At 45.3% G+C, this 27,626-nt stretch overlaps 1 protein-coding gene across 1 annotated transcript in view; it reads left to right on the top strand.

Annotated features, from left to right (window-relative positions):
• TTBK1 (tau tubulin kinase 1) overlaps nucleotides 1-27,626 on the top strand; it is a 113,375-nt gene that overhangs the window by 58,746 nt on the left and 27,003 nt on the right. The window contains exons 7-12 of the mRNA XM_066611829.1: nucleotides 3,388-3,480; nucleotides 3,602-3,727; nucleotides 4,558-4,712; nucleotides 5,313-5,532; nucleotides 7,428-7,603; nucleotides 21,500-22,058. Coding sequence (XP_066467926.1) covers nucleotides 3,388-3,480; nucleotides 3,602-3,727; nucleotides 4,558-4,712; nucleotides 5,313-5,532; nucleotides 7,428-7,603; nucleotides 21,500-22,058 — 1,329 coding nt within the window. The remainder of the gene's footprint in view (nucleotides 1-3,387; nucleotides 3,481-3,601; nucleotides 3,728-4,557; nucleotides 4,713-5,312; nucleotides 5,533-7,427; nucleotides 7,604-21,499; nucleotides 22,059-27,626) is intronic.

The raw sequence follows: 27,626 nt of genomic DNA, 5'->3' as shown, positions 1-27,626 counted from the left end.
CTAATTTCCTCGGATGCACCAAATACTTTTCACATGCAACCACCATAAAGCTAGGTACACTAGATGCAAGTACTAGGACCAAGACTCATCATTTTTCATGTTCATTATGTTTAGCTGTGTATTTTTGAAATAAAAATATAATCTTTTATTAAAAGTTATCTTTCTTTCAGTCTCCTCCTTAAGCTAAAAGGGAATTTCTCTGCATTATGCCGTCTTCTTATTCAGCCTATAGTCCTGAAGTTTCCAATAAGGGCAGTGTAATTATTCCCCTATACAAAACAGCCCTTTTTGGTAACAGTTCATCATTGCTATGTAGGTTTCTCTTCAAGGTTTGCTTCTAGTGTATTTAAGTGCTGGAAGTCAGGAATTACTTATGCTGAGAGTCTCTTCTTTTGTTGCTATTGTTCTTGTGTTTTTGAATGTACTTTTATTCATGGCTTAAAGACTTGAGAAACTTCAAATTATGTTTTAGAGTGAGTATTGCTTTTTGTTTTGCTTTGTGTGTGTTGGGGGGGATCCTCTCTCCCTACTCCCTTTTCTGTAGCTAGAGCTGATTATGGGACAAGCGGCTGTACAAGTAGCCATTCCTATGTGTGTTGTGTTTAATATATATACATTTTGACCTCAGTGCACACATATAAGGGCTTTTATGCATGCTGCAGGTCTTTGCTTATTTTTCTGAAAGACCATGCTCTCCTACACTGCATTGAAACTGCTTTTTAGAGTTAGAGGAAATTTTAGAATGGTGCTGGTATCTGGAAAAAGTTGAAGCCTGTTGTTCCTGAAGAATCTCCACTCATGGTTTTCTGACTATCTGCTGTTGGCTAAACATAAGAACTGTCATACAGGATCAGATCGAAGGTCCATCTAATCTAGTTCAGTATCCCAAATTTCTGGATTTTCACAAGAAGGACACAAAAGTAACAAACTTCCCTTGCTGTTTTATTTCCAGCTATTTGTTCATAGTACATATTTCATCCATCATTTAGCACTCAGATTATTGCCCCTGAACATTGAGGTATATATCTGTTTTTGGCTGATAGCTGTTGCATTGATAGACTTATTCCATACATTTGTATGTGGTAATTGGAAAACCCTGAAATTGTAGTTGGTCCAGACTGCAATTGTGAGGCTGTTAAATAGGGGCCAGTCACATGGAGTATGTTTCAGTTTTGAGAATGCTTTACAGGGTCTTAGTAAGTTTCCATCCCAATTCAAAGTGCTGATTTGGACCTCAAAAACACTTAATAGTCTGGGATCTCCTGGACTACCTTCTCTCTGAGGAGCATATCTGCATGCATAGGTAATCCAAAGGGGTCCTCTTTTGTGTTTCGCTCCATTAGAAATGTAAAGATTGATGATATGGGACAGATGATATGGGACTTCTTAGTGGTAACATTAAGGTTATGAAATTCTTCCTGCTAAACCTTTTCTTGCCCCTTCTCCTTTAGTTGTTTTAGACAGCAGTTTTATTTCCGAGAATGTTTGGGGTCCACTGAGTTTCATTTTTTTTTGTTTAAATGCTTGTTGGGTTTCTAATTTTTTTAAAGCTGTGTTTTATGTGTATTACTGTTTGATATTAATGTTTTTACTTTTATCAGTAGTTAGAAAGCAGGTTAGAAAATATCATAAGTAAAAACTGTTATAAAAGCCATCTCAGCTAGTGGCCATCACTGTTACTTATGTTAGTGAATTTCATACATTAATCATGTGTTGGTTGAAGAAGATTTATTCGTCTTTGGAGCACAGTCATAATGTTAGGTCAGTATTGTTTTAGAGTTGTTGCAATCAGAAAACACTAAATATAATTTTTAACAACCTCTGAAGTAAAGCCATATGATTGTCAGATTCTTCTGCCATAGACTTTATCTTGTGTCAAGCTCTGCCAAACACTTTTGGGAATAACAATAATATGTAGCACTTTTTTAAGCATTCAAAGTGCTTCCCATACATTATTCCCTCTGTTCTTGAACTCCTTGGGAGTTTGAGACCCGAGGTAAGTTATCGCAGGCGAGGGAGAAATTTTTCTTACTTCCAGGCTGAAACTAAGAAATTGCAGATCCTGCAACTTCTTTTCAAGCTCTGAACCAGGGGTGGCCAACATTTCAACTTTAGGGCTCCTGGACTTTTAACCATTGTTTAGAAGAGGGAATTTCAGCACGTGCAGCTTGTTATCTCTCTCCTGGTTAAAGGTCTGGGAGCCCTGAAGTTGAGAGGTTGACCACCCCTGCTCTAAACCATGGTGTTAGAATTGACCTCATTTCATTTTTCTTTCTTGAAAAGATTCAGAAATACTTATCATGGTTATTATTTGTGACTTTTCTTAGCATGTGCACTGCCTCTTTAATTTTCAGGATGCTTTTCAGATTACCTAATTACCTTTGCAGTTCTTTTCGAACGGTGAAGACTAGTAGTTTTCTCTCATACTGGCTGGAAATTTTGACCCAGAAAAATGTCTTTTATTTGTTCATATCACTTTCAAATATAGAAATCAAAGCCACATTTTGAGTTATGTCTTCTTTGGTCTTTAAAGAAAGGAAGGAGACCTGCCTTCTTCAGAACAGAAAGAAGTGTCTGAGGCTATATGTCTTTCTGTTGTGTGCTATATAGGACAATACAGAATGCCAATCCAGTAAAGCTCATGAGTGGGGTATAAACACGATCTGCTGGGAACTATATTTTTGCATCTGTCCAGTTATGTGTCACTTCCGAGTGCACTTACTAGGTGCATTGTCCCATTTGCACATAGCATGAGCATGCTTGTAGGATGCCTCCTTGGGTCACTAGTCACCGGATTGCTAATGCTACACCCAACTGCCAAAGCATCTACCAAGTACATTTGAAGATTTAAAAACAGGGCATTTATGAAATGCTTACACAGATAAGCATTTTGGCTGTGGCCCTCCTGTAAAAATCAGGCCTCAGATAGGAGCCTCAAAGAAAAATCAGCTAACACCACTGCTGGTGACAGAGCTTATCCTCCGCTACTATTCTTTCCATGTCATGTGTAGTTGTAGGATTGGATAGAGATGTAGCCAAACTTGGGTATAGGACAGGACACACCTTCATGTGGAGCAAAATGAGGCCCCATAGATCCAACCTGTAAGAAGTAAGACATTTTCTGTGGTTCAGTGGGAAGAGATTCCATGCTTGATACATACATGGGGGTTCCTTGACAGATAAAACAGAAAAGGTTCCCCAGAGATAGTGTTTGAGAGCTTTTGTTCTTGATTCTTGGCTTTAGTAAAAGCCTAGTTTTGATGGCAGAGAAAATGGATTTGCTTCTAATTGGTAACTGATGGGTCACAGTGCAGCATTATCCTGTTATGTTATAAAGTTCAAGTACCAGCAGTTTCATCTTTTTAAATATTCTTTCTTTTTCTCTAGGAGATGGGTCGCCATGATGACCTGTGGTCCCTTTTTTACATGCTGGTGGAGTTTGCAGTCGGTCAGCTTCCATGGCGCAAGATCAAAGATAAGGTAGGAAACTCAGTGATAGGACAGACCCTCTTTAACCTATTTATTCTTGCCCATATCACCTGCAGAAAATTTAATATGTTTAGTGCTATGTGATACTGGAATCTACTTTCTTCTTCTTCAGGAGCAAGTTGGTATGATTAAAGAAAAATATGAACATCGAATGCTGCTAAAACATATGCCTTCTGAGTTCCATCTTTTCCTGGATCACATTGCAAATCTGGATTACTTCACTAAACCAGATTATCAGGTAAGATTCTTACTTGATATTTGATATTTCGTTCTGGCCTTACTGTGGCAAATTCTGAATGTATTTCCTAGATCACCAGGGAGAAGAATCTCTGAGAGACTGGTAAAATGAGAAGACTGCCCTGTTAGTCTACCACAAGAAATCAATAAAAGCCTTAAGAGAGATTTTCCAAATATGTCAGGTGACCTCTGGATGTTAAAGGCTAACTGGGATGTTGTTTGGGAACTCTCTGAATTGTTTTTTGATTCTCACTTTCACGTCTTCAGCCATGTTTATGTCAATCTTCCAAGATCATGACTGGAATGGAAGCAATATGTTGCTCTCATCCCAAGTTTGCAGTAAGCGTGGAACAATATTATTTTTACCATTTTTATCATGTTTTCCCTCCCAAAAGATAATTGAAGCAGTTCACAAAGAGATCTGAAAAAATATCAGTTAAAAATTATTAAAACAAAACAGTGTGAAAAGTAAATTGTTCAATGAAAAGTCGAAAACCACTCCAAAGCTGTTCAGTAACAGCACTATGCATGTTTGTTTGAATGCCTGAGAACAGACACTCTTCCTTTTTCCACCTTGTTTTGTTTTCATTCAGTACTACCCACCTCTGCAGGCCACACTTACTGCGACCTGGGCTGTGCTATTCTCTTGTACAGTGCAGGAGATAAAATAATGGGGCCAGTACAGGCCATATTGTCTGTACAACCCGAAATGAGCATTTGGTTCACATTGCAGAACCACAAGAACCATTCTCTCTCAAATATATCTTGAGATCAACAGTCTTAACCAGTCTGGATTAATATTTCAAACTTTTTACAACATTTTTTGTCCAGTTGATCATGACAGTGTTTGAAAACAGCATGAAGGAAAGAGGAATTACTGAGAATGAGGCCTTTGACTGGGAGAAAGCCGGCACAGATATTTTATTATCTACAAGTACCTCTACTCCACCTCAGCAGAACACAAGGCAGACAGCAGCCATGTTTGGGTGAGTGACACGTTTACATCAGTCTGTTCCACTATTTAGTTCTTCAAGGAAGCTTTCAAACATATTTTGAATAAAATTGTTTTCCGCTTCAGCAGGGCACACTTCTACCTCTCTAAACTCTCACTTTGTACCCAAAGTCTACTCTGGAAGGCCACGCTGGCTTGATAGCAGTTAGAATAAGCACAGCAGATGCTTTGATAGAAATTACCATCCTCCTTCAGTTATGTCAGTGACTGTTGTAGCTGTCTTGGCGTTTGTGGTGGGGCAAGAAGTAAACCTTCCCCAGAAGCAACCCCCCCTTAATCAGTCTGGGAGTGGAGTAGTTAACAGTGTTTAGGGTCAGCAGGTCAGGGCTTCTCTTGCCACATAGTTCTTCCCACAGACAACATACTTGAAGACAATTAGAAGGTTCCTTACTAGAGGAACCTTGATAGAATCACTCTCATCGCTGTTGGGGGTTCTGTGTGCTGATGCATTTTTCATAGAGTTGGATGCTCTATGGTGGATTTTCTGTGGCACTGCCTGGTATGGGATTCCTAATGCCCCGTGTATAAAATAAGCCTTTCTATTTGATGTTTTTGCAAGTTGTCTCTCTTCTAGTGTGGTTAACGTCACTCCAGTTCCTGGAGACTTACTTCGTGAGAACACGGAGGATGTTTTGCAAGGAGAGCACCTGAGTGACCAGGAGAATGCTCCCCCAATTTTGCCTGGCCGGCCAACAGAGAGCTTGGGCCAGACTCCAAACATTGCCTTCAATGAAGGAGAGGTTTGGGAAGAGACGGATGTGAACCGCAACAAACTCAGGATCAGCATCAGCAAAGTAAAGTCCTCCAACTTTATTAAAAGTGCATGGTCACTTTCTTGATTTTAAATCTGTTGAATTATAAGGATTGTGAATTGTTTCACTGAAAATACTGCTGACGATGATGAAGAAAGAGAATTGTGGGGCTGAAGAGGCTTATGATGGACCTCCTGCAAAATGGAGGATCTCAAAATTTGACCTTGTTGATTTGTGTATTAGAAAGGAATATTCTTGGGTTCTGTATTAGTGGTCCATCAAACATGATAACTTTTAGCATTTCTTGGATTAAGAGAGACATTTTATAATGGATGTTCCATGAATTCTGGATTGTTGCAAACTTAAGATGGTATGTCAGTTTTTACTCTAATTCAGAATCACCCAGAGAGAATGGCATTGAATGCTATATTTTTCAGTGCACTGATTGAATTGTGTGTTGGTTAGCTCACATATTTTGTAATGAGTATATGAAAATGTGAATGTTTCTTTGCCCTCAGATACTGGCCAGAGAAACTAATGAAAGAGCAGGTACTTTTAGCTGTATGTACACAACGAAGAAGAAATTTGTGCCAGCTTGTACCCATTACACAAAAAATGCACACTTTTTCTGGCTTGGAAATTGATCTCTGCTTGAGAAAAAAAATAGTATTGTAAAGACTACAGATAAAAAAATGCACATTTACAATTCTGAAAAACATTTTTAAACATTGTTATCAATGTTATAGTTTTTCCAGAATTAATAAAAGTATGACATTGACAGTGTCCCTTTGCAATTTTATTTAGCTGAGCTATTTGACAAACTCTGCCAATCCATTCCTGACACAAATCCTTTGGTGTTTTGCTGTAAGTTTTGAGGCTCTTAAAAGGTTTGAGTGATGTGACGTATCAATGAGTGATGGTACAGTTTGGTTACAAAGTTAAAGTATAAATTTAGTGACACTGGCATTTTAATACAGTACTGATGAAGGATTACTAATATTAAGAATTATTGTGTAACTCTTTTCAACCAAAAGTCATTCACAAAGCAGTTTACATAGCAAATTTTTTTTAAAAAAATGGTTCCATGTTCCCAAATGTCTCACAGTGTAAATCAAACATGCAAAAAAGATGTCAGCAACAGCCACTGGAAAAGATGCTATGCTGGAATGAAGAACAGTTGCTCCTCCCCCTCAAAATAGCAGAGTTCTTTAACTTCAGAAGGTGTCTCTTTGTCCTGTTACAAGGGGTCTCCACCTCTAAATTGTCTGGAGTCTTTTTTTTCCTCGCAGCAGATGCTTCTGTTCTCACCGAAGATGCTGCTACCCAGTTTTGATTTGTTTGCTTGCAGGAGCACCATAATGTCAAAAGAGATACTCATGGAAGATTGCAGTGGCTGTCACTAGGCTGTACTGGAAAGTGGAAATCCCTTTTCATGAAAGAAACCACTGCAGTCTGCCAAGAGTGCCTTTTTTTTGAGGTTTCCTTACTTATGTGAGTAGCCCTTGCAAGAGTAAGCTGGGGAAAATTACACATAAATTCCCTCAAGACATGCGGTGTGCTGTTTTGTTTCATCTAATCTATATAGGAGGAGAGCATCATGGGGTGATGCAGTTCCAATCCCTTACCATGTGTACATTTTGAATCTCGGTACTGTAATGAAATTATGGAGAACATCCTATAAATTTCCAGGTCTTTTTGGGTGCTCAGTTTAAATTTCATAGTTTTTACCAGTTGTGACTTTGTGGTCTCTGCATAAACAAGGTTGGTCAAGATGGTATAATCATAACCATATTGTTCCAGTTGCAGTGTGCCAGTCTGGTGGTGTGTGAGAATTGGATGTTATCTAGCACTACCAGATGCTAGGCTGTATTGTGTTTACCACAGAGCCTTATATGGCTGAGCTTGTGATGTTTACTTTGACTTCCTCTCTCACACAGACACAGTGTTTAGCAGAAGAAGATCAGAAAAGTGGTGTATGCCCCAGCTCTCCAGTGCGAGCCCCACCAGACTCTCCTACTACTCAAGGGCGCTCTCTGAGATACCGTCGTGTGAATAGCCCTGAGTCAGAGCGTCTCTCCACTGCTGATGGCAAAGCAGATCAGCATGAGCGAAGGTTGGTTTGTTGTCCATTAGTGGGCCAGCTTATGCGGTTATTTGTTTGATCTTCACAAGGTTATCTAGATGCAAGCTTAATAATAATAAACTTAATAATAAACTTTATTTATATCCTGCCCTTCTCCCTAAAGGGACCCAGGGCGGCTTGTAATGTAAAGGGACCCAGGGCTCTCTTGTAATGTAGTGGCTTGGTATTTTTTGACGTATGGTAATTCAGGTGCTCTGGGTCATGTACGCAAGTGCCTCATGTCATTAGCCACATCATGCTGTGTTTCCCAAAATGCTTGTCACACCAGTGGACTAGTCTCCTGGCATTGATATGCCTGTGACCCACCAGGACTTGGGTCGCAACCTACAGTTTGCTGTAATTCAAAGCTTGATGGTGAAAAACAACAAATTCTCATTATCAAGAACTCTTCTAGATCTTTTGGTAAAATCTACCCCATAAAATTGTTTTTCATGAGCTTGGGATTTTTTGGCTAGAAAGGTTAGTTGACTGTTTGAGTCAGTTTATGAATATTCTCCTTGACTAAAACAAGTAAGGAATGGGACAACAAAATTTTGTATCTATCCAGTAAAATAATTATTGCAGCCATTGTTAAAGGATGTGCTGCTTTAACATTTATTTCCAGAGATCAGAGTGTTCTAGAAATCCAGGGCAGAATAAAGGGTTTTTGACATCAAGAGAATACATTATATTGCTTACAGCCATCTAATTACTGAACTGGGAGAGGAAGAATCTATTTCAGCTAGTGTCACTGATAGTTTTCATCATACAGTGCCACCTACAAACTTGGTGCTCTAGTTAGTGATCATATTATTTGGGACCGACACACACACAATGCAATTTCATGTTGAACATTTTTGTATTTTAGATATTTGATAAATGTGCTAGTTTCATACTGGTTATCAAATTCTATTCATAAAGAAACACCAGGAAAAGAATATTCATGCCCATTCAGAAGTAATTTTTAACTCTGTTTTATTATTCTTGCTAATATTTTGGGAGAGTTTTATCATTTTTCTTCTCTCAAAATTAATGATATAATTATAACTTCTATGAAAAGTGAATAGCTCTCTTTATTGTTAGAATGTTATTTCAGTTCATAACTTTGATGAACCAACAGTTTGAACCAGAATTATATATGCTTCAGGCTTCATATTGTGCTCAAAGTGTCAGTCAAGATTATCCAACCCTTTCAGAGATCAAAGCTAAGAGGAAAAAAATCATTTTGCACTTTGAAACACTATTGCAATTGTTTCTGGGTGGCACTGAAATGGACACTTTAAACTGAATGGGGAAAGTGGTCTGTGATTAATGTAGATTATATTTAGTTGTCTGTAAATTCTGCTTTTATTGAGATTTTTTAAAATAAGTGTCTGGTCAGAGAGATCAAGCAGTTGCTTTGTTTGGAGAGCTACTGTGGGGTTTGCAAGAGGTATTTGATATGTTAGAGCGCGTTAAAGTGCTCCATATATATGTTAATAATGCGCGCACATCCACTTAAAAAAATCTCTTCCTAGTCAAAGAGTGTGCCATAGTTCACGCACAAAACTTTGTTGTCTGGGGCAGGCAGGTGGGTTTCAAGAGATTGATCATGGAACTTATGCCATGACCAACTAGGTCTTTGTGGTTAGAATTCTTTGAAGAGTCAGCACAAAGCAACAGAAGCATAAGAGCAGAACTGCTTGATAGTAAGCTCTGGGCAACGGCTCCAAATGGCTGTGCTGGGTCAAGCCTTCATACTTATGTATTCAAGGTCCAACATTATATGATATATTACTTTTATAGGAGCAATTCCATGTTTCTGATTATATATAGTTATGCCCTAAGAAAGATTTACAACCAGAAGATCCTGGAACACATTTTGGGAGGTTTGATGCAAGAGACAAGACAGATGAGGCTGTTGAAGGTAGTGATAGGAAGCAGGCAAAGGTACTGGGGGATAGGACTGTAGCTCAGTGATCAGAACCACATGTTTCACCTGCAGAAGGTCCCAGACTCAATCTCCAGGTAGGAGTGGACAGGACTCCTGTATGAAATCCTGGACAGCCACTGCCAGCGAGTGTAGTTCAGTGGTTCTCAAACTTGTAGCACCAAGGCTCACTTTTTAGATTAAGACTCTTTCAGGAACCACCAGAAGTGATATCATGACCAGAAGTGACATCAAGCAGGAAAACTTTTAACAATCCTAGGCTGCACTCCTTCCCAGACTTACCTGGGAGTAAGCCCCATTGCCTATCATTGTTAAAAGCATATACATAGTAGCCTGTTCAGTTCTGTAACATTTCCTCAAATGCAGTCACATACCCTAGTAGCATTAAGTCTAATGCTTAAAAATAAAATATTGAAATGAATGGGGACCCACCTGAAATTGGCTTATGACCCACCTAGTGGGTCCCGACCCGCAATTATGAGCCCACGTGAGTGGAGAGGGATTGGATATAAACCTATAAATCTGAGAAAGACTGGTGAAGACTGTACTGAACAAGATGAACCAAGGATTCAGTCTGTTCAGTGGTTTCCTATGTTTGCTTGTGTAGTCATTGGCTCGAGCAGCTGTTTCTAAACTAGAGGCTACTGCACGACAAAAACTCCCTCCCCGTCCAGAGCAGCACGTACTGTTTTGCTGCTCTGCTACTTCATTCTTCACCCATGTGGGCATAGGGACGCTCTGGGCAGTCATGTCATTTACCTTGGAACACTAGTTGCTACCTCGGAATGCCAGATGCAGGAGAGGGCACTAGAACGCAGGTTGTGTCTTGCTGTCTTTTGTGCTCCCTGAAGCATTTGGTGGCCCACTGTGAGATACAGGAAGCAGGACTATATAGACCTTTGGCCTGATCCAGCGGGGCTTTTCTTACATTATATAACTATGCTTCGCCGATATCTCTCTCTCTCTCTCTGTCTCTCTATCTCTATCTCTATCTCTATCTCTATATCTCTGTCTGCTCGATATAGATATCTATGGCCTGGAGTTCCTGGTGCAAAGCCTGCTGGAATGTGGGCCATAGATGTGACTTCCCAGAGCATCCCTATGCCCACATGGGTGAAGAACAAAGTACCAGAGCAGTGGAACAGTAAGTGCTGCTCACAGAGAGGAGGGATTTTGGTGAACACCGGATGAGGCCTGCGGTCCAGGGTCCATCAGGGTCTGGCAAGCCCTGGGCTACAGCAAGCAGTTTGCACAATCAGTTTTGAAAAGTCATACTGCATAGAGAAAAGGTTTGCAAGTGTCGCAGAGGTGGGATTTCCCCCCCTCTCCTGATACATGCTCTCAAGAGGAGTGACTGGGGAATGTGGGAAGAAGAATGCTGTGCTTTGAAGTAAGATGCCCTTTCTGTAAAACACGAGTGGAATTGGAAGTGGAACTGTCCTTCTCGTAAGGTCCAGCTTGGAGGGATGTGTGAAGTATTTGAGGTAGATGAAAAACTTGGAGAACTTCTAGCCAGAGAAATAAAACTGACAATTTAAGTGCCAGTGGTGAGATTTACTGTTCTGGAAACCAAAAGGGAGTAACCCACCAGGTGGCCCATTATCTGATGAGCACAGGGGCTGCAAGGACAGAGACCAGGTGCTGTCAATTTGGAGCTATGCCAGACACCTGAGAATTAGAGGCTGTGTGCCAGAGCAACAGGAGGGGGCAGCTCATGACTCAGCAGATTTAAGGTTATTTGAGAGTATCAGTTATATAAGTGGAAGACGGAGCCTATAGAGAGTGGTTCGTGACTGGAGTGCAGCAGGACGCTCTGCCCATTTGAACACTGACCCTGTAAAGTGGGACTCCAAGAACTTAGTCATGTAGTAAGTAGTCCGTTTGTTGTTCTCCAGGGGGATCTCATAAGAACATAAGAACAGCCCCACTGGATCAGGCCATAGGCCCATCTAGTCCAGCTTCCTGTATCTCACAGCGGCCCACCAAATGCCCCAGGGAGCACACCAGATAACAAGAGACCTCATCCTGGTGCCCTCCCCTACAGCTGGCATTCTGACTTAACCCATTCCTAAAATCAGGAGGTTGCACATACACATCATGGCTTGTACCCCATAATGGATTTTTCCTCCAGAAACTTGTCCAATCCCCTTTTAAAGGCGTCTAGGCTAGATGCCAGCACCACATCCTGTGGCAAGGAGTTCCACAGACTGACCACACGCTGATTAAAGAAATATTTTCTTTTGTCTGTCCTAACCCGCCCAACACTCAATTTTAGTGGATGTCCCTTGGTTCTGGTATTATGTGAGAGTGTAAAGAGCATCTCCCTATCCACTCTGTCCATTCCCTGCATAATTTTGTATGTCTCAATCATGTCCCCCCTCAAGCGTCTCTTTTCTAGGCTGAAGAGGCCCAAACGCCGTAGCCTTTCCTCATAAGGAAGGTGCCCCAGCCCCGTAATCATCTTAGTCGCTCTCTTTTGCACCTTTTCCATTTCCACTATGTCTTTTTTGAGATGTGGCTACCAGAACTGGACACAATACTCCAGGTGTGGCCTTACCATAGATTTGTACAACGGCATTATAATACTAGCCGTTTTGTTCTCAATACCCTTCCTAATGATCCCAAGCATAGAATTGGCCTTCTTCACTGCTGCCGCACATTGGGTCGACACTTTCATCGACCTGTCCACCACCACCCCAAGATCTCTCTCCTGATCTGTCACACACAGCTCAGAACCCATCAGCCTATATCTAAAGTTTTGATTTTTTGCCCCAATGTGCATGACTTTACACTTACTGACATTGAAGCGCATCTGCCATTTTGCTGCCCATTCTGCCAGTCTGGAGAGATCCTTCTGGAGCTCCTCACAATCACTTCTGGTCTTTACCACTCGGAAAAGTTTGGTGTCGTCTGCAAACTTAGCCACTTCACTGCTCAACCCTGTCTCCAGGTCATTTATGAAGAGGTTGAAAAGCACCGGTCCCAGGACAGATCCTTGGGGCACACCGCTTTTCACCTCTCTCCATTGTGAAAATTGCCTACTGACACCCACTCTCTGCTTCCTGGCCTCCAACCAGTTCTCAATCCACGAGAGGACCTGTCCTCTAATTCCCTGATTGTGGAGTTTTTTCAGTAGCCTTTGGTGAGGGACCGTGTCAAACGCCTTCTGAAAGTCCAGATATATAATGTCCACGGGTTCTCCCGCATCCACATGCCTGTTGACCTTTTCAAAGAATTCTATAAGGTTTGTGAGGCAAGACTTACCCTTACAGAAGCCATGCTGACTCTCCCTCAGCAAGGCCTGTTCGTCTATGTGTTTTGAGATCCTATCTTTGATGAGGCATTCCACCATCTTACCCGGTATGGATTAGGCTGACCGGCCTATAGTTTCCCGGGTCCCCCCTCTTTCCCTTTTTAAAAATAGGCGTGACATTTGCTATCCTCCAATCTTCTGGCACCGTGGCCGTTTTGAGGGACAAGTTGCATACCTTAGTCAAGAGATCTGCAACTTCATTCTTCAATTCCTTAATAACTCTTGGGTGGATGCCATCAGGGCCCGGTGACTTATTGATCTTTAATTTATCAATGAGGTCTGAAACATCTTCTCTTTTAACCTCTATCTGACTTAACTCCTCGGTTAGGAGGGGCCGTTCGGGCAGCGGTATCTGCCCGAGGTCTTCTGCCGTGAAGACAGATGCAAAGAACTCATTTAATTTCTCTGCCATCTCTAAGTCTCCTTTTATCTCCCCTTTCCCTCCCTCACCATCCAGAGGGCCAACCGCTTCTCTGGCGGGTTTCCTGCTTCTAACATATTTGAAGAAGCTTTTATTATTCCCCTTAATGTTGCTGGCCATGCGTTCCTCATAGTCTCTCTTGGCCTCCCATATCACCTTCTTACATTTCGTTTGCCACAGTTTATGTTCCTTTTTATTCTCCTCATTAGGGCAAGACTTCCATTTACGGAAGGAAGCTTCCTTGCCCTTCACAGCCTCTCTAACTTGACTGGTTAGCCATGCGGGCACCCTCCTGGATTTAGTGGAACCCTTCTTTCTTTGCAGTATACACCTCTGCTGGGCCTCTATTACTGTTGTTTTAAGCAGCCTCCATGCACTCTGGAGAGATTGGACTCTTTTTACCCTCCCTTTCAACCTCCTTCTAACCAGCCTCCTCATTTGAGGGAAGTCCGCCCGTCGGAAGTCAAGGGTTTTTGTTAGAGATTTGCCTGGTATTCTTCCCCCAACGTGCACGTCAAAACGGATCGCAGCATGATCACTGTTCCCCAATGGCTCAGTAACATTTACATCTCTAACCAGGTCCTGCGTACCGCACAAAATTAAATCCAGAGTCACCTGTCCTCTGGTGGGCTCCGTGACTAGCTGATCTAAGCCACAGTCATTTAGCACGTCAAGAAATCCGGTTTCCTTATCGTGACCAGAACACAAATTGACCCAGTCAATATGAGGATAATTGAAGTCCCCCATGATTACAACCCTGTCCCTCCTTGTCACCTCCCTGATCTGTTTTCTCATTTCAAGGTCCCCATCCGATTTCTGGTCTGGAGGACGATAGCACGCCCCCAGTATTACATCGCTGCACAAGCCTGGTAATCTAACCCACAGAGATTCTACGGTGGAGTCGGACCCACCTTCAATCTCTACTTGCTGGTTTCTATCCCTTCCTTAAAATAAAGGGCCACCCCACCTCCAACACGCCCCTGCCTGTCCCTCCTGTAGAGTTTATAGCCCGGGATTGCGGTATCCCACTGATTCTCCGCATTCCACCAGGTTTCCGTTATGCCCACTATGTCAATATTTTCCCTTGTCACCAGACATTCCAGTTCTCCCACCTTTGCTCGTAGACTTCGGGCATTCGCATAAAAGCATTTATACACAGAATGCCCCAGGATTCTTATCTCATTTATACACAGAATGCCCCAGGGTAAGTCTTGCCTCACGAACCTTATAGAATTCTTTGAAAAGGTCAACCGGCATGTGGATGTGGGAGAACCCGTGGACATTATATATCTGGACTTTCAGAAGGCGTTTGACACGGTCCCTCACCAAAGGCTACTGAAAAAACTCCACAGTCAGGGAATTAGAGGACAGGTCCTCTCGTGGATTGAGAACTGGTTGGAGGCCAGGAAGCAGAGAGTGGGTGTCAATGGGCAATTTTCACAATGGAGAGAGGTGAAAAGCGGTGTGCCCCAAGGATCTGTCCTGGGACCGGTGCTTTTCAACCTCTTCATAAATGACCTGGAGACAGGGTTGAGCAGTGAAGTGGCTAAGTTTGCAGACGACACCAAACTTTTCCGAGTGGTAAAGACCAGAAGTGATTGTGAGGAGCTCCAGAAGGATCTCTCCAGACTGGCAGAATGGGCAGCAAAATGGCAGATGCGCTTCAATGTCAGTAAGTGTAAAGTCATGCACATTGGGGCAAAAAATCAAAACTTTAGATATAGGCTGATGGGTTCTGAGCTGTGTGTGACAGATCAGGAGAGAGATCTTGGGGTGGTGGTGGACAGGTCGATGAAAGTGTCGACCCAATGTGCGGCGGCAGTGAAGAAGGCCAATTCTATGCTTGGGATCATTAGGAAGGGTATTGAGAACAAAACGGCTAGTATTATAATGCCGTTGTACAAATCTATGGTAAGGCCACACCTGGAGTATTGTGTCCAGTTCTGGTAGCCGCATCTCAAAAAAGACATAGTGGAAATGGAAAAGGTGCAAAAGAGAGCGACTAAGATGATTACGGGGCTGGGGCACCTTCCTTATGAGGAAAGGCTACGGCGTTTGGGCCTCTTCAGCCTAGAAAAGAGATGCTTGAGGGGGGACATGATTGAGACATACAAAATTATGCAGGGAATGGACAGAGTGGATAGGGAGATGCTCTTTACACTCTCACATAATACCAGAACCAAGGGACATCCACTAAAATTGAGTGTTGGGCGGGTTAGGACAGACAAAAGAAAATATTTCTTTACTCAGCTTGTGGTTGGTCTGTGGAACTCCTTGCCACAGGATGTGGTGCTGGCGTCTAGCCTAGACGCCTTTAAAAGGGGATTGGACGTGTTTCTGGAGGAAAAATCCATTATGGGGTACAAGCCATGATGAGTATGCGCAACCTCCTGATTTTAGGAATGGGTTAAGTCAGAATGCCAGCTGTAGGGGAGGGCACCAGGATGAGGTCTCTTGTTATCTGGTGTGCTCCCTGGGGCATTTGGTGGGCCGCTGTGAGATACAGGAAGCTGGACTAGATGGGCCTATGGCCTGATCCAGTGGGGCTGTTCTTATGTTCTTATGTTCTTAGGATGGGCTGCTTATTTGCTCCTTTGTCCCCGCATGCTCTCATTGTGCCAAACCGTCTATCACATCCCATCACCCTACCTTTCCCAATTTCTTCTTCTACCCTGCCTTTGTCTTGTTGTTCTCTAACCTCCCCATCCTCATCCCATAGGGATGAGGAGTCCCGAACTGGATGCCCCTCGGCTCCTGTCGGCCTTCCCCCAGGGATCAGTTTAAAAGCTGCTCTGCCACCTTTTTAATGTTATGCGCCAGCAGTCTGGTTCCATTCTGGTTCAAATGGAGCCCGTCCCTCTTGTACAGGCCCCGCTTGTCCCAAAACGTTCCCAAATCTGGGGCTTGTCCCAAATCTCCATGTCTGTCTTAGTCCTTACAAGTGGGTAGCTCCTCCCTCTCAGGTAGGCAGGCCAGAGTCTATTGGTCATCATGAGGGGAGGGGCTGCCTCGACTCCCCAGACTGGCCTAGCCTTTCGGCCAAGCAGGACAGAGCTGGGTTCAGCTCTGCTGAACCCCCTCCCCCACTGGAGAAGCTATTTTATTCTTCTTTTTATCTTTCCCTAACTCTCCAGCAGGCAAGAAAATTTAAGAAAATTTTCCTTTGTTTCACCAGCAGCCTGCCTAGAGGCTTTAGAGCAATACAACCAACTCTACTCTTGGATTTCCCACCCTTGTGCACCTGAGCTTGGTGCCTCTGCCAAGAGGCAGCAGCTAACTGGGCCCCCTTTCAGGGCTACCCTCGCTTGACCCAGGGCAGTGGCTTTACAGCCTTCCAGCAGGCAATACTGGCTGCTGTCCCTTTAAGAAATTTTCCTCCTGCCTGGAGGCGTAGCTGCCTGCCTGCTTTAGAGCGGATTTTGAATTTCAAAGCAGGCTGCAGTACCTTTAAGAAATTTCCCTTTGTTTTACCAGCAGCCGACCTGGAGGTTCCCATGTGGCTGCCTTCTTTAGAGCAAGGCAACCAAATCTATTTTTGAACTTCGAGCGCTTCCGCGCCTGAGTCCCCTGCCTCTGGTGAGAGGCAGCAGCTAACTGGGCTACCCTCGCTTGACCCAGGGCAGCCGCGCAATGCAGGAGCACCCGGGCTGCCCTCATCTGACCACAGGGTAGGCTCCCCCTTAGCTGATAACAATTGTTCAAGCGGCGGCAGCCACACACCCAGCAGGTACTCCCGCCACTCGCCCTCCCCCCGCACCTGGCAAGGGCGAGGCAGGCTCGCCTATGAGCGCACCGGCTGCAGCCAGCCTCCAGAACCGCTTTCCCCCAGCAGCAGCGGGGGCACAGAGCTTCCTGCTCCCCTCCCCATTGTTCCATGGTGCCACGCCGTCGGCAGGCGCCACCTTCGATTGGCACCCGAAGACCAGCCCCCCCAAGTGGGGCAGGGGCGGCAGAGGCAGGCTCGCGCCGGCAGCGGGGTCTGTCCAGCTGCTTGAGCCACCTCCAGCCGCAGCAGGAGAGCAGCGGAGGAGACGACCGTGTGCACGGGTGCCATCTTGGCCACGCGCCAGCCCGGGACAGGATCGAACTTTGGAGAAGTGGTGAGCCCCCACCTGAAGTGGCGGACACCCCCCTCACACATGTCCACCCTCAGCAAGGCCCCTGATGCGCACACTCCCAACGCGGGGCTCAGCGCCTTAGACTGGGGAGAGCTCTCCAGGGCCATCCAGGACATGGTCCAGGCCATGGAGGCACACCAGCAACTACTGGGGGGCATCCCAGTGCATCCACCCACGGGGCTCCCAGCTTCCTCCCTAGAGAAGGTGGTAGAGGGGGACGACGAAGATGAACCCACACTCCCCCCCTCTAAGAGGCGCTGGATGTCATCCTTGCACAGTGCCATCCCCGAACACACCCACCTCCAGGAGCAGGATCAGGGCAAAGGGAGCTCCCACGCCTCATACGCGGAAGAGGGAGAAATATCGGGGAACGAGGTTGAGGCGCACAAGCCCCACCTCTCCTACGCTGAGCAGTTTAACAGTTTAACAAGCTAGTCTCAGGGGTGTTTCAGGTGCTAGACCTGCAGCCCGAGCACCACATGGATACGGGACCCAAGACCAAGTGGGGGTCTCCAACAGTCTTCCCAAACCAGCAAGAAACCCCCCATTGGTTTCCTTCTACAACTGGCCCCCAGAGGTCATGGCCCACCTCAAGTCACCCCTGGTGGACACCCTAGTAGCAGCACTGGGATCCCCAGCCGTCCTCCCCACAGACAGTGACGGTCTCCCAAGGGACCCCACAGACAAGAAGGTAGAGCTAGCCACCAGGAGGGGATTCAAGGCCTCCTCCAATGCACTGCGGGCCTCCGCCTCTGCTTCCCTCTGCTCCAGGGCGTTGGTCCTTTGGCTTCAGCAGGTCAGTGAGACCCACAAGCTACACTCCAGGGCTAGCTCAGCTATCAGAAAGATGGCCTCAGCTGCCCCCTTAGTAGCAAACGCCCAGGGCCATGGCCGCAGGACTTGCCACACACTGCAGCACCTGGCTGCGTGGATGCAGCCTCACACACCAGGGTCACCGGCCTCCCCTTCCAGGGAGCCAAGTTGTTCGGAGACACCCTGGAACCGCTACTGGTGGAGTCCAGGGGAAAGAAGAGGGTGCTGCCCACCAGGGAGAGGAACCCAAGGCCAGTCCAGCGATCCCAGTGCCTTTCGGCCCTCATGGAGCTCTCAACCCATTATGTCACCCTCTGCGGCCCCTTTCAGAAGTCAAAGGCCCATCTGGCACCAGCCCACAAGCCCAGAGGACAGCAGCCCTAGCACTTTGGCGCAAAGGGCCCAAAGTCTCAATAACGACCAGCCACCTAGCCAACTGGTTCCTGCGGGTCCCCAGATCCAAGTGCCCGCTAAAGCACAGCAAGACACTCGAGGCAATCCAACACCTCCTACAGGTCAGGGCCATCGAACCGGTTCCAAGGGAGCAGTGGGGGTCCGGGGTGTACTCCCACCTCTTCACCGTGCCCAAGAGATCCGGCGGCACCAGAGCCCTCCTCGGCTTCAGGTGGCTCAACAGATGGATGCATCAACAGAAATTCAAGATGGAGACCCTACTCTCCATCCTGATGTCCATCAGAAGGCACAGCTACATGACACAGAAGGCACAGCTGAGATCTAAGATCTTGGCTGCTGCCTCACCAGAGGAGGGCACCCTACACTGCATGAGACCATCCAGTGTCTCCGGAACCAAGAGTTCCTCATCAACTTGGAGAAAAGTCACCTGACACCTTCAACAACAACAACAACAACAACAACAGTAATTTATATACCGCTTTTCAACAAAAAGTTCACAAAGCGGTTTACAGAGAAAATCTAATGGCTCCCTGTCCCAAAAGGGCTCACAATCTTAAAAGATGCACGCATAGAACACCTGGGAGCAATCATCGACACCTCCCCCGCCATCCTGGCTACTCTCCTCCCCGACTGGAGAGGATCCACCAACCGGGTCTACAGTGGAACCTGGAGGGTCCTAACCAAATGGTGCCAATTCCGAAATCTTGGCCCAGAGAGGATCAGGGTCAAGGACTTCCTGAGCTTCCTCCAGGCAGGCCTCGACAAGGGCCTCAGCACGGCCACCCTCAAGAGACAGGTCTCAGCGGTCACCTCCATTCTGGGGTCCCCCAAGGGAAGGGCCCTGGTGGCACACCCGCACGTCAGAAAATTCCTCAAGGGTGTGAGTCTCCTCAACCCGCCCCCTGTGACCAGGGCTCCCACTTGGGGCCTGACACTGGTGCTGAGGGGATTGACTCCTCCTCCCTTTAAACCTATGGCAACGTGCTCGCTAAAGCTATTATAGCAGAAGACCGCCTTCCTGGTGGGCGTGACTTCCACCAGAAGGGTGTCAGAGCTGGCAGCCCTCTCCGTAGCCAAGGAACTCTGCCAGATCCAGGAGGACAGGATTGTCCTCCGCACCAACCCTTCCTTCCTACCCAAGGTGATCTCTCTGTTTCACCACTCGCAGGAGGTGGTGCTACCCACCTTCTGCCCCAACCCTTCTCATCCCAGAGAGCGGGAATGGCGTGCCCTCGACATGTGTCGGGCGGTGAGCTTTTATCTCACCAGGACCTCAGCCAACCGGCGTTCAGAGGCCTTGTTCGTCTCATTCAGACCTAGTGACCAAGGCAGGAAGGTGCCTCCCCCCACCATTTCCAGATGGGTTAGTGAGGCTGTAGCCAAGGCCTACAGGGCATCCGGCAGGAACCCCCCTGAGGGCATAGTGGCCCACTCGCTCTGGGGGGCCGCCACCTCAGCCACATTCAGGGCTCACCGCTCCCTGGAGGCAGTAGGCAGGGCAGCTACCTGGAACTCACCTAACACATTTATCAAACACTACACCTTCGCCTCTGGGGATGCAGCTTTCGCAAGTTGCATCCTCCAGAGCGTGGCTCTATAAGCTTACGGCAGCTCCCACCCTTGAAGAGCACTGCTTGGGCACATCCCACTTTAAGGACTAAGATGGACATGGAAATCCCACTGGAGAACCGGGAGATTACCGTGAATCCTCCTTCTCAGTAGTCTCCATGTCCAGATTAGTCCGCCCGCCCTCGCAGCCGTTAAAAAAAAAAAAAAGGAGAAACAGACATGCTGAACACCAGGATCGTAAAGTCAGGGGGAAGCAGTACAGTGCAGAGTAGCATTAGACCTGGGGTAGGGCCCTGTGCCACCTGGGCCCATTCTACACTCATCCCTTGAGCCAACACGCAATGCAGCACGTGACACCAGAGGACCGCCACTACAGTGACTCCAGATGGACACAAGACATCTGGCGTTGGGGGGGGGGGGGCTCTTCAAGCTTGGACAGTCTGGGGAGTCCAGGCAGCCCCGCCCCTCAAGATGACCAAAAGACTCTGGCCTGCCTACCTGACAGGGAGGAGCTACCCACTTGAAAGGACTAATCTGGGCATGGAGACAACTGAGAAGGGGGTTTCACAGTAAGTACAAGTCTCCCCGTTTTTTGCTGCCCTTAAAATCTGTATCTCTCACTGAATGGAACCCTCCTTTTAAAGCCTCAGTTTGTCCCCTGGTTCTGGTGTTATGTGAGAGTGTAAAGAGCATCTCTCTATCCACTCTGTCCATCCCCTGCATAATTTTGTATGTCTCAATCATGTCCCCCCTCAGGCGTCTCTTTTATAGGCTGAAGAGGCCCAAACAACATAGCCTTTTCTCATAAGGAAGGTGCCCCAGCCCAGTAATCATCTTAGTCGCTCTCTTTTGCACCTTTTCCATTTCCACTATGTCCTTTTTAAGATGTGGCAACCAGAACTGGACACAATACTCCAGGTGTGGCCATATTTCTGTTGTTGAAAAAAATTAGAGGTTGAGCTGAATTTGTCTTTAAGAAAACTTATTTGGTGCCTTCCCCTTGACTTAAGAATGGCTCCCTCTCTTGAGACCTTTCGGCGAGGCCTGAAGACCCTTCTGTTTAAACAAGCCTTCTGAGTTCTCAGCCTTTTAACATCTTTTTAACATCTTTTAATATTTTTTACAGGCCCGATTCTTTTATTACTCTGACTGCTGTTTTTTATGATGTGTTAATATGTTTTTATTTGTTTTTAAATTATGTTTTTAATATGTTGTAAACTGCCTTGAGTCCCTTCGGGGAGAAAGGCGGGGTAAAAAATAGTTATTATTATTATTATTAAATTCCTAAGGTTTTCTCTTTCCCTTTCAGGTCTCGAGTGGATTTGCCTGGCTCTCCTTCACGGCTTGTATGCTCCTCTCAGCCAGCACAGATGCTGTCCATTGACACTGGTCAGGTAGACAGGCAGGCAAGTGGCAGAATGGATGTATCTGCTTCTGTGGAGCACGAAGCCCTCAGCAATGCTTTCCGATCAGTGCCCTTGGCTGAGGAAGAGGACTTTGACAGCAAAGAGTGGGTTATAATTGATAAAGAAACTGAGCTGAAGGACTTCCACCCTGGTGCAGAACCGAGCACATCTGGAACGACAGATGAAGAGCCCGAGGAATTGAGGCCCATTGAAGAGGGCGAAGAGAGGAGACGATTGGGAATGGAGGCAGCAGTCAGGCCAAAAATACATGATGGGAGAACCCGGGGTATGCAGCCTGTGGCTGAGGAGGATAGTTCCCACAGACACGAAGGGCATTGTCAAACAGTCTCTGACGGCAAACACGAACAGCAACTGGGAAGCCCCACACAGTCCCCCTTACATTCAGCACCAGCCATCCGACCGCGGAGACGAGAATCCGAGCCCACTGGTCCTGAGAGACAGGTAAGTTGTGTCAAAGAAACATTGCTGATCCATTTTGCTGTAACTCTCATCTGTGTTGTATTTGTCTAGTTATGTAACACCATCTCATCCAGAAAATCTGCCCCCTCATCTCTTGTAGAAAATGTGAATGTGTTTTTCATTCTCATGCCCCAGATTCCAGATTCTACATTATCAATATTAGAATTATCTCACTAGCACCAAGGATGTTACTCTAACACCACAATTGGAAGTAGGTCCACGCATCACTGAAGTGCCAAAGTACAGATGTTACAGTGTTTTTTTTTGCAGTTGGTTCTCCCATTATGCTCCTATAGGGTGAGGTATAGGAAAAATTTAACTGGGTCACAATTCAGCTTATTGAAAATAGAACTACGTAGTACAATTTGTCAAAAAAATCAATCTGTATTTTTCCACTACAATGTGGCACTAGTATGTGTGCATGCAGAGGTTATACCACTACTTGGGGTAGTATCTGCAAACAAATGGATATTTAGAAAGGGCTTTTTACTCTTAAAAAAACTTACAGAATTTGGCAAGATTTGCAGAACTCCAAGGAAGTCATCCCAGAGTCTTTTATTTAAGTGATTGGAGCTCCCAAAGTATTTCAAAATGTCCATCCATTCATGGGTAAAGAGACACATCATGGCCTCTGCAAGAAAACTGGCTGCTAGTGTGCCTCTTTACCCAGTTATGAGTCAGGTACATTCATTAAGTATATGGGTGGAAAAAAAGCAAACCTGTGGGGGGGGGAGGGGGGAGGAGGTTCAGTTGCTTGAAGAGACCAACAGGGTTGTGTCTCAGATCCGTTAAGGGGCCCATCCTCTGGCTGTTGGTTCTGCCATCATGGTTCTTATTTAATTTGCAAGTTTGACCTAGTCAGATGCATTATGTATTGTTTATGACCTTGCAGAGTATCATGTGCAATGTGCCCCAGAATTCTCTCTGATTGTTTCTTAATTTGCATCCCTGCTCCCTTTCGCCTTTTACCCCAAACCAGAAATACTTCCATTGCCAAAAAAATTATGGGGACCCTCCTAGGTAGCCCTGGTGGCATGAGTTATCTTTCTCCGAATCTCAGTCCAAGTGAAAAAGAAACCAGTGGGTGTTCTTTGTATCATTGTGTTCTTAAAAAAAAAAAAGTGTATATATTAAGCAATTAAACTTTCCCTTGTGAGCAACTGTGGTGCCTGCATCCAAGGCTTCTTTAGTGGTTGAAACAGGTTTCCTAGAGTTCCACTGTCATGCACACTTGAATCTAATTCAGAGAGGATATAATGTATCTAAAGATAAAACAGACCTTTTTGAGTAATTGATGGAAAAACCAAGTACAACGTATGTGTACATAGGTCACTGCTCCTATGTCATGTGTGTTCAGTTGTTGAGTGAAGCTACAGTTGTGACAGAAACATTAAATACAGTGCTTGAACTGCTGTTGAAGAGGAGGTGCCTCTAACCCTGCTGGCTGTCTAATGGGCAGGCACAAGAGACCATCGGAAGGGGATTTCATGAGTGTATATTGTGGTAAACTAATCAGGCAGCGCTAAGACTTAGGTTTTCCTGTCCTGTTCTTCAGTAGGAACTTGCAGGGCAATGCAAAGTTTCTGTAGGAATGACCTGGCCATATGAGACCCCTCGAATGGCATGGGATTGTTGACCACTTAGTCAGTTTGACTGGAAAAGGACTGTAAGACCTTAGAAAAATCTAAGACTGGCAACTTTTTCCAGTGAAAGTCAGCCAGAGTGAGCTCTGATATACAGTACTGGAACAGGCCCCTCCTTCTTATGCTGAAGTTTTTGCCAAATATTGATTCCATTTGAGAGCTTAGGTGATAAACTTGGAGAAAATTAAAGGGAGAAGGTTTCTGCAATAGCAATGGGTCCTTTGAGTAGATTAGAGTAATTAATAAGCAAGGTATATGAAACTCTTTAGAATGTCCAAAATGCAGTATAACTTCTGACCATTACAGGAAAAATATTACCTACTGGACACAAGAGAGAAGAGGACCGTAAATTTCTCCCATTTAGCAAGCTAACGTAAAGTGTATCACCTCTTCCCTACACTGTCAGCCATACCCACATGTGTTCCTATTTCTTTTGTTCCCAAATGTAACTGTTTTTTCCAGTAGTTATTTTATTTACCCAAAGGTTCGGCTATTCCATGAATCAAGCTGTTGCTGTGCATGGTTGACTGATCTCTGTTCCCTAACTTGCATTACTTGCCAAGAGTCATAGTTGTGTTCAAAGACTCAGAATCAGCTCTGAAAAATGAATTTAGTTTCCTTCATTTGCTCTGAAGTCACAGAATCCATTCCTAAAGCATAGCTGAAAAAATGATTGTGTGGGGGTTGGGGGTAGAGAAGAGGGCTGCAGGGTTCTGACAGTTATGTGGAGGGAGAGAATGCTACTCTTAAATCTTTGCTATGGGAGGGGGCAAAGGATGTTGACTGGAAGTAAGGAACAGGCTAGACTCATGCAGAATTTTGGCTGGCCTAGGCACATGCGCAATACACACACAGTTTGAGACACAAATCCTGCTTACTGTAAACCTGATTAGAGGAAATTCTAGCTGCTTTGGCTTGTGATTTTCATCAAAGAGGTTTTGTCTTGCAACTTTGTGCCAATAGCATGAAATGGACTCATTTTGTAGGAATCTTGTGTCCATAAAAACTTACATAAGAACAGCCCCACTGGATCAGGCCATAGGCCCATCTAGTCCAGTTTCCTGTATCTCACAGCGGATGAATGAAAGCTCATCCTCTATGCAGAAATCACATTTCACTTCCTGTGGCATCAGTGACTCAAGTATAAAAATGCTGAAATATTTATTTCATAACTACCAAGCCACTGCTGTTTTCTGCTTTCATCTCTCTAGTGTTTTTTAACTTCACCAACTCAGCAGTTGTTTTCCAATTACTTTCTATATAACAGAGCTGTGTGATCGTGGGAGGCCATAAGACAGGACTAGTCAGTCATGGCAAGGAAGAGAAGAGCATGTTGCATACCCTATCCACTTAATTTTAAAAAAATCATTTCTACCCCATGAAGATTAGAAGCCTGCTCTGCATGCCATGAAATCCCAGATTCTTAGGAATCCAGGGATTGTATACTGAGCTAAATTGGGCAACATTCTTCCTGTGTGCTGTCATGATAAATGATAATCCTTTAGTATATCTTGCTTCAGTGCAGGACTAAGTATTGCTGACATGCCTAGGTTTTGCTGGGAAGGCCTAAGTACCGTGGCTGTATGTCAGGACTCGGTTATGCCTGGACCGCAGTCCTCTACAGTTTTTTCTCTGGTGTGGAGGAGGAGCCTGACTGTTGTGGCACTTGATACAGATGAGGAACTGTTAGAGACCACAACTCTCAGGACCAACCAAAGCCTGCCTCTCCTCAGGACTCTTCATTGTGGAATCGGAGATATGGATGGATCTCCCAGCCCTAGATCTTGTTCTGTCAGTCCTAGGCCCCAAGAACAGTAATAAAAATGGGTAAAGTATGAGGCTATGAGCTGGCAATGAAACACTTTTTGAACTGTCATAAGAACATAAGAAGAGCTGTGCTGGATCAGGCCAAAGGCCTATCTAGTCCGGCTTCCTGTATCTCACAGTGGCCCACTGTCGTGAATATGTACATGTTAGGCCTTGGTTAGCATGTGGAGCCTGAACCAAACTAAGTCAGTAACGGAGATGTTACTAGCAGTTCCTAGCTGCAAGAATGTGAGTAAACAAGCAAAAAGATTGTCTCTCCTTTGCTGACCAGAAAGGACAGACAACAAGAATTACAACTCATTGGAATGTAGCACCTTTGCAGACAGAAAGGCGCCCTATCAAGCTGATGAAGTGCAGCTGTGGATCTCCAGTTGGGAGGGGTAAGAACTAGGAGGACTAGCAACCAGACCCACTTTGAGAAGGTTCTGTCCTCAAAAGTTTCTGATTGGACAGTCTAAGTATGAAGTCACCTCAGTACTATTAGCATAAGAAGTATAATAATGAGGCCCAAAGGGTGGGTCCGGTTCCTTCTTGGACAGAGGTTTTGGGTGCAACATCCTGTATGCTGTGAGCTCCATTGTCCACCATGGGCATCTGGCCTCACAGGTAGCCTGGAGCAAAAAGATCTGCAAGAGTAACTGGCCCAGGTGAGAGATAGCCAGCTAGCTTTAGTATTTTATTGCTGATATATTTCCTAGATGTTTATGCCTCTAGCATTTGCTGCCTTATGTAACCTTATATACTTAATAAACTAAAATCTCTTTTACTAAGTTGTTTCATTGCCTGTTGGGGACAAAGGTTCAGAATCCTGCCTAGCTGTTCAGCAAGCTACCAAGTGCTCATTGAGGTATAGTAACTTAAGGACTGAAGCTTTAACTGGAGAAAGCGCTCAGTGCCTGCAAGGGATAGAATTAAGCCTAGAGGGTCTCGGTGTCCCTGGTATAGGGTGGTGGCAGTACTACTGGACAGGAGGCCTTGAGGGCTTTAGGGTTTGAGAACCAGGAACTCTGAGCACCCCAAACCCCCCTAAGTTTGCGACACCCACCAAATTCCCCAGAGAGCACACAAGACAACAGGCACAACCTGCGTCCTGGTGCCCTCCCCTGCATCTGGCAATCAGAGGCAGCTTGCCTCTAAAACCAAGAGCTTGTACATACGTACTATGACGTTTCCTTCGTCCTATTAGTGGGAAGGGGTAAGGGGAAATGCATACCTTGGGTCAGGGCCTATCTAATAATTCAGGAAGGGGCAAACTATCCAGCCTCTAGAAGAGCCTTACAGTATCTGCATGACCTTTAAGGATGCAAAAGCTTTTCACTGAGGGCCAGTGAACCAGAACTGCCCTAAATCCAGCCATAGGTTCAATGCTCCTGTTTCCTGCTCTTTGGCTCCAGTCTGTTTCTTACCTCCATTGTCAGCTCAGGCTTCAACTCCAGCCTCAGTCTGTGGCCCAGGCCCTATTGTTGAACTTTTCAGAGACCCCCCACAAGTTTCCTGAGTAGGGGGTGGAGACATCCTGCACCCACAGGCAGTGAAAAGTGGCATGGCTTTCAGTGGAGATGCCAAATGAATAGCTGAGCACTTGTGTACCCACACAAATGAGCAGTTGTGTACCTACAACAAGGGCTGAGTGCGGTTAATGGACATCCCTGTCATCACAAAGTATCCACATAAGGCTATAATGGTGCTATGACATGGCAAGTTCAGACTGCCATGCATAAAGTTGCTGCCCCCACTGTTTGGTGTGCAAATTTCAAGAAGCCTGGTGGAGTTCTCCCAATGCATAGCTGGTGGGGTATTATATCAGGCTGTATGTGTGGTGTTATATCAGGCAGTAAGTAAACCTTGCACTGTGCAGCACATTTCTGCAACCAAGCAGATTCCAGCTATATGGATGATTGGCTGCCCTTTTTTGGATTTAGCCTGTGAGATCAAGAAGGAAATTCAGATGCTTGGCAGGGTTTGAATTTCTGCCTTATTGCTCAAGTTTTTGCAACAGATCCCTGAGGGATCTATTATAAATCAGATTTATAATATACACAAGCAACATACACAAACTTGCTATTGGTAATATTTCTGA

The sequence above is a fragment of the Tiliqua scincoides genome, chromosome 1 (assembly GCF_035046505.1).
Source record: "Tiliqua scincoides isolate rTilSci1 chromosome 1, rTilSci1.hap2, whole genome shotgun sequence".
NCBI lineage: Eukaryota > Metazoa > Chordata > Lepidosauria > Squamata > Scincidae > Tiliqua > Tiliqua scincoides.
The sequence above is the reverse complement of the archived record's forward strand: the minus strand, read 5'-3'. Positions and strand labels throughout refer to the sequence as shown.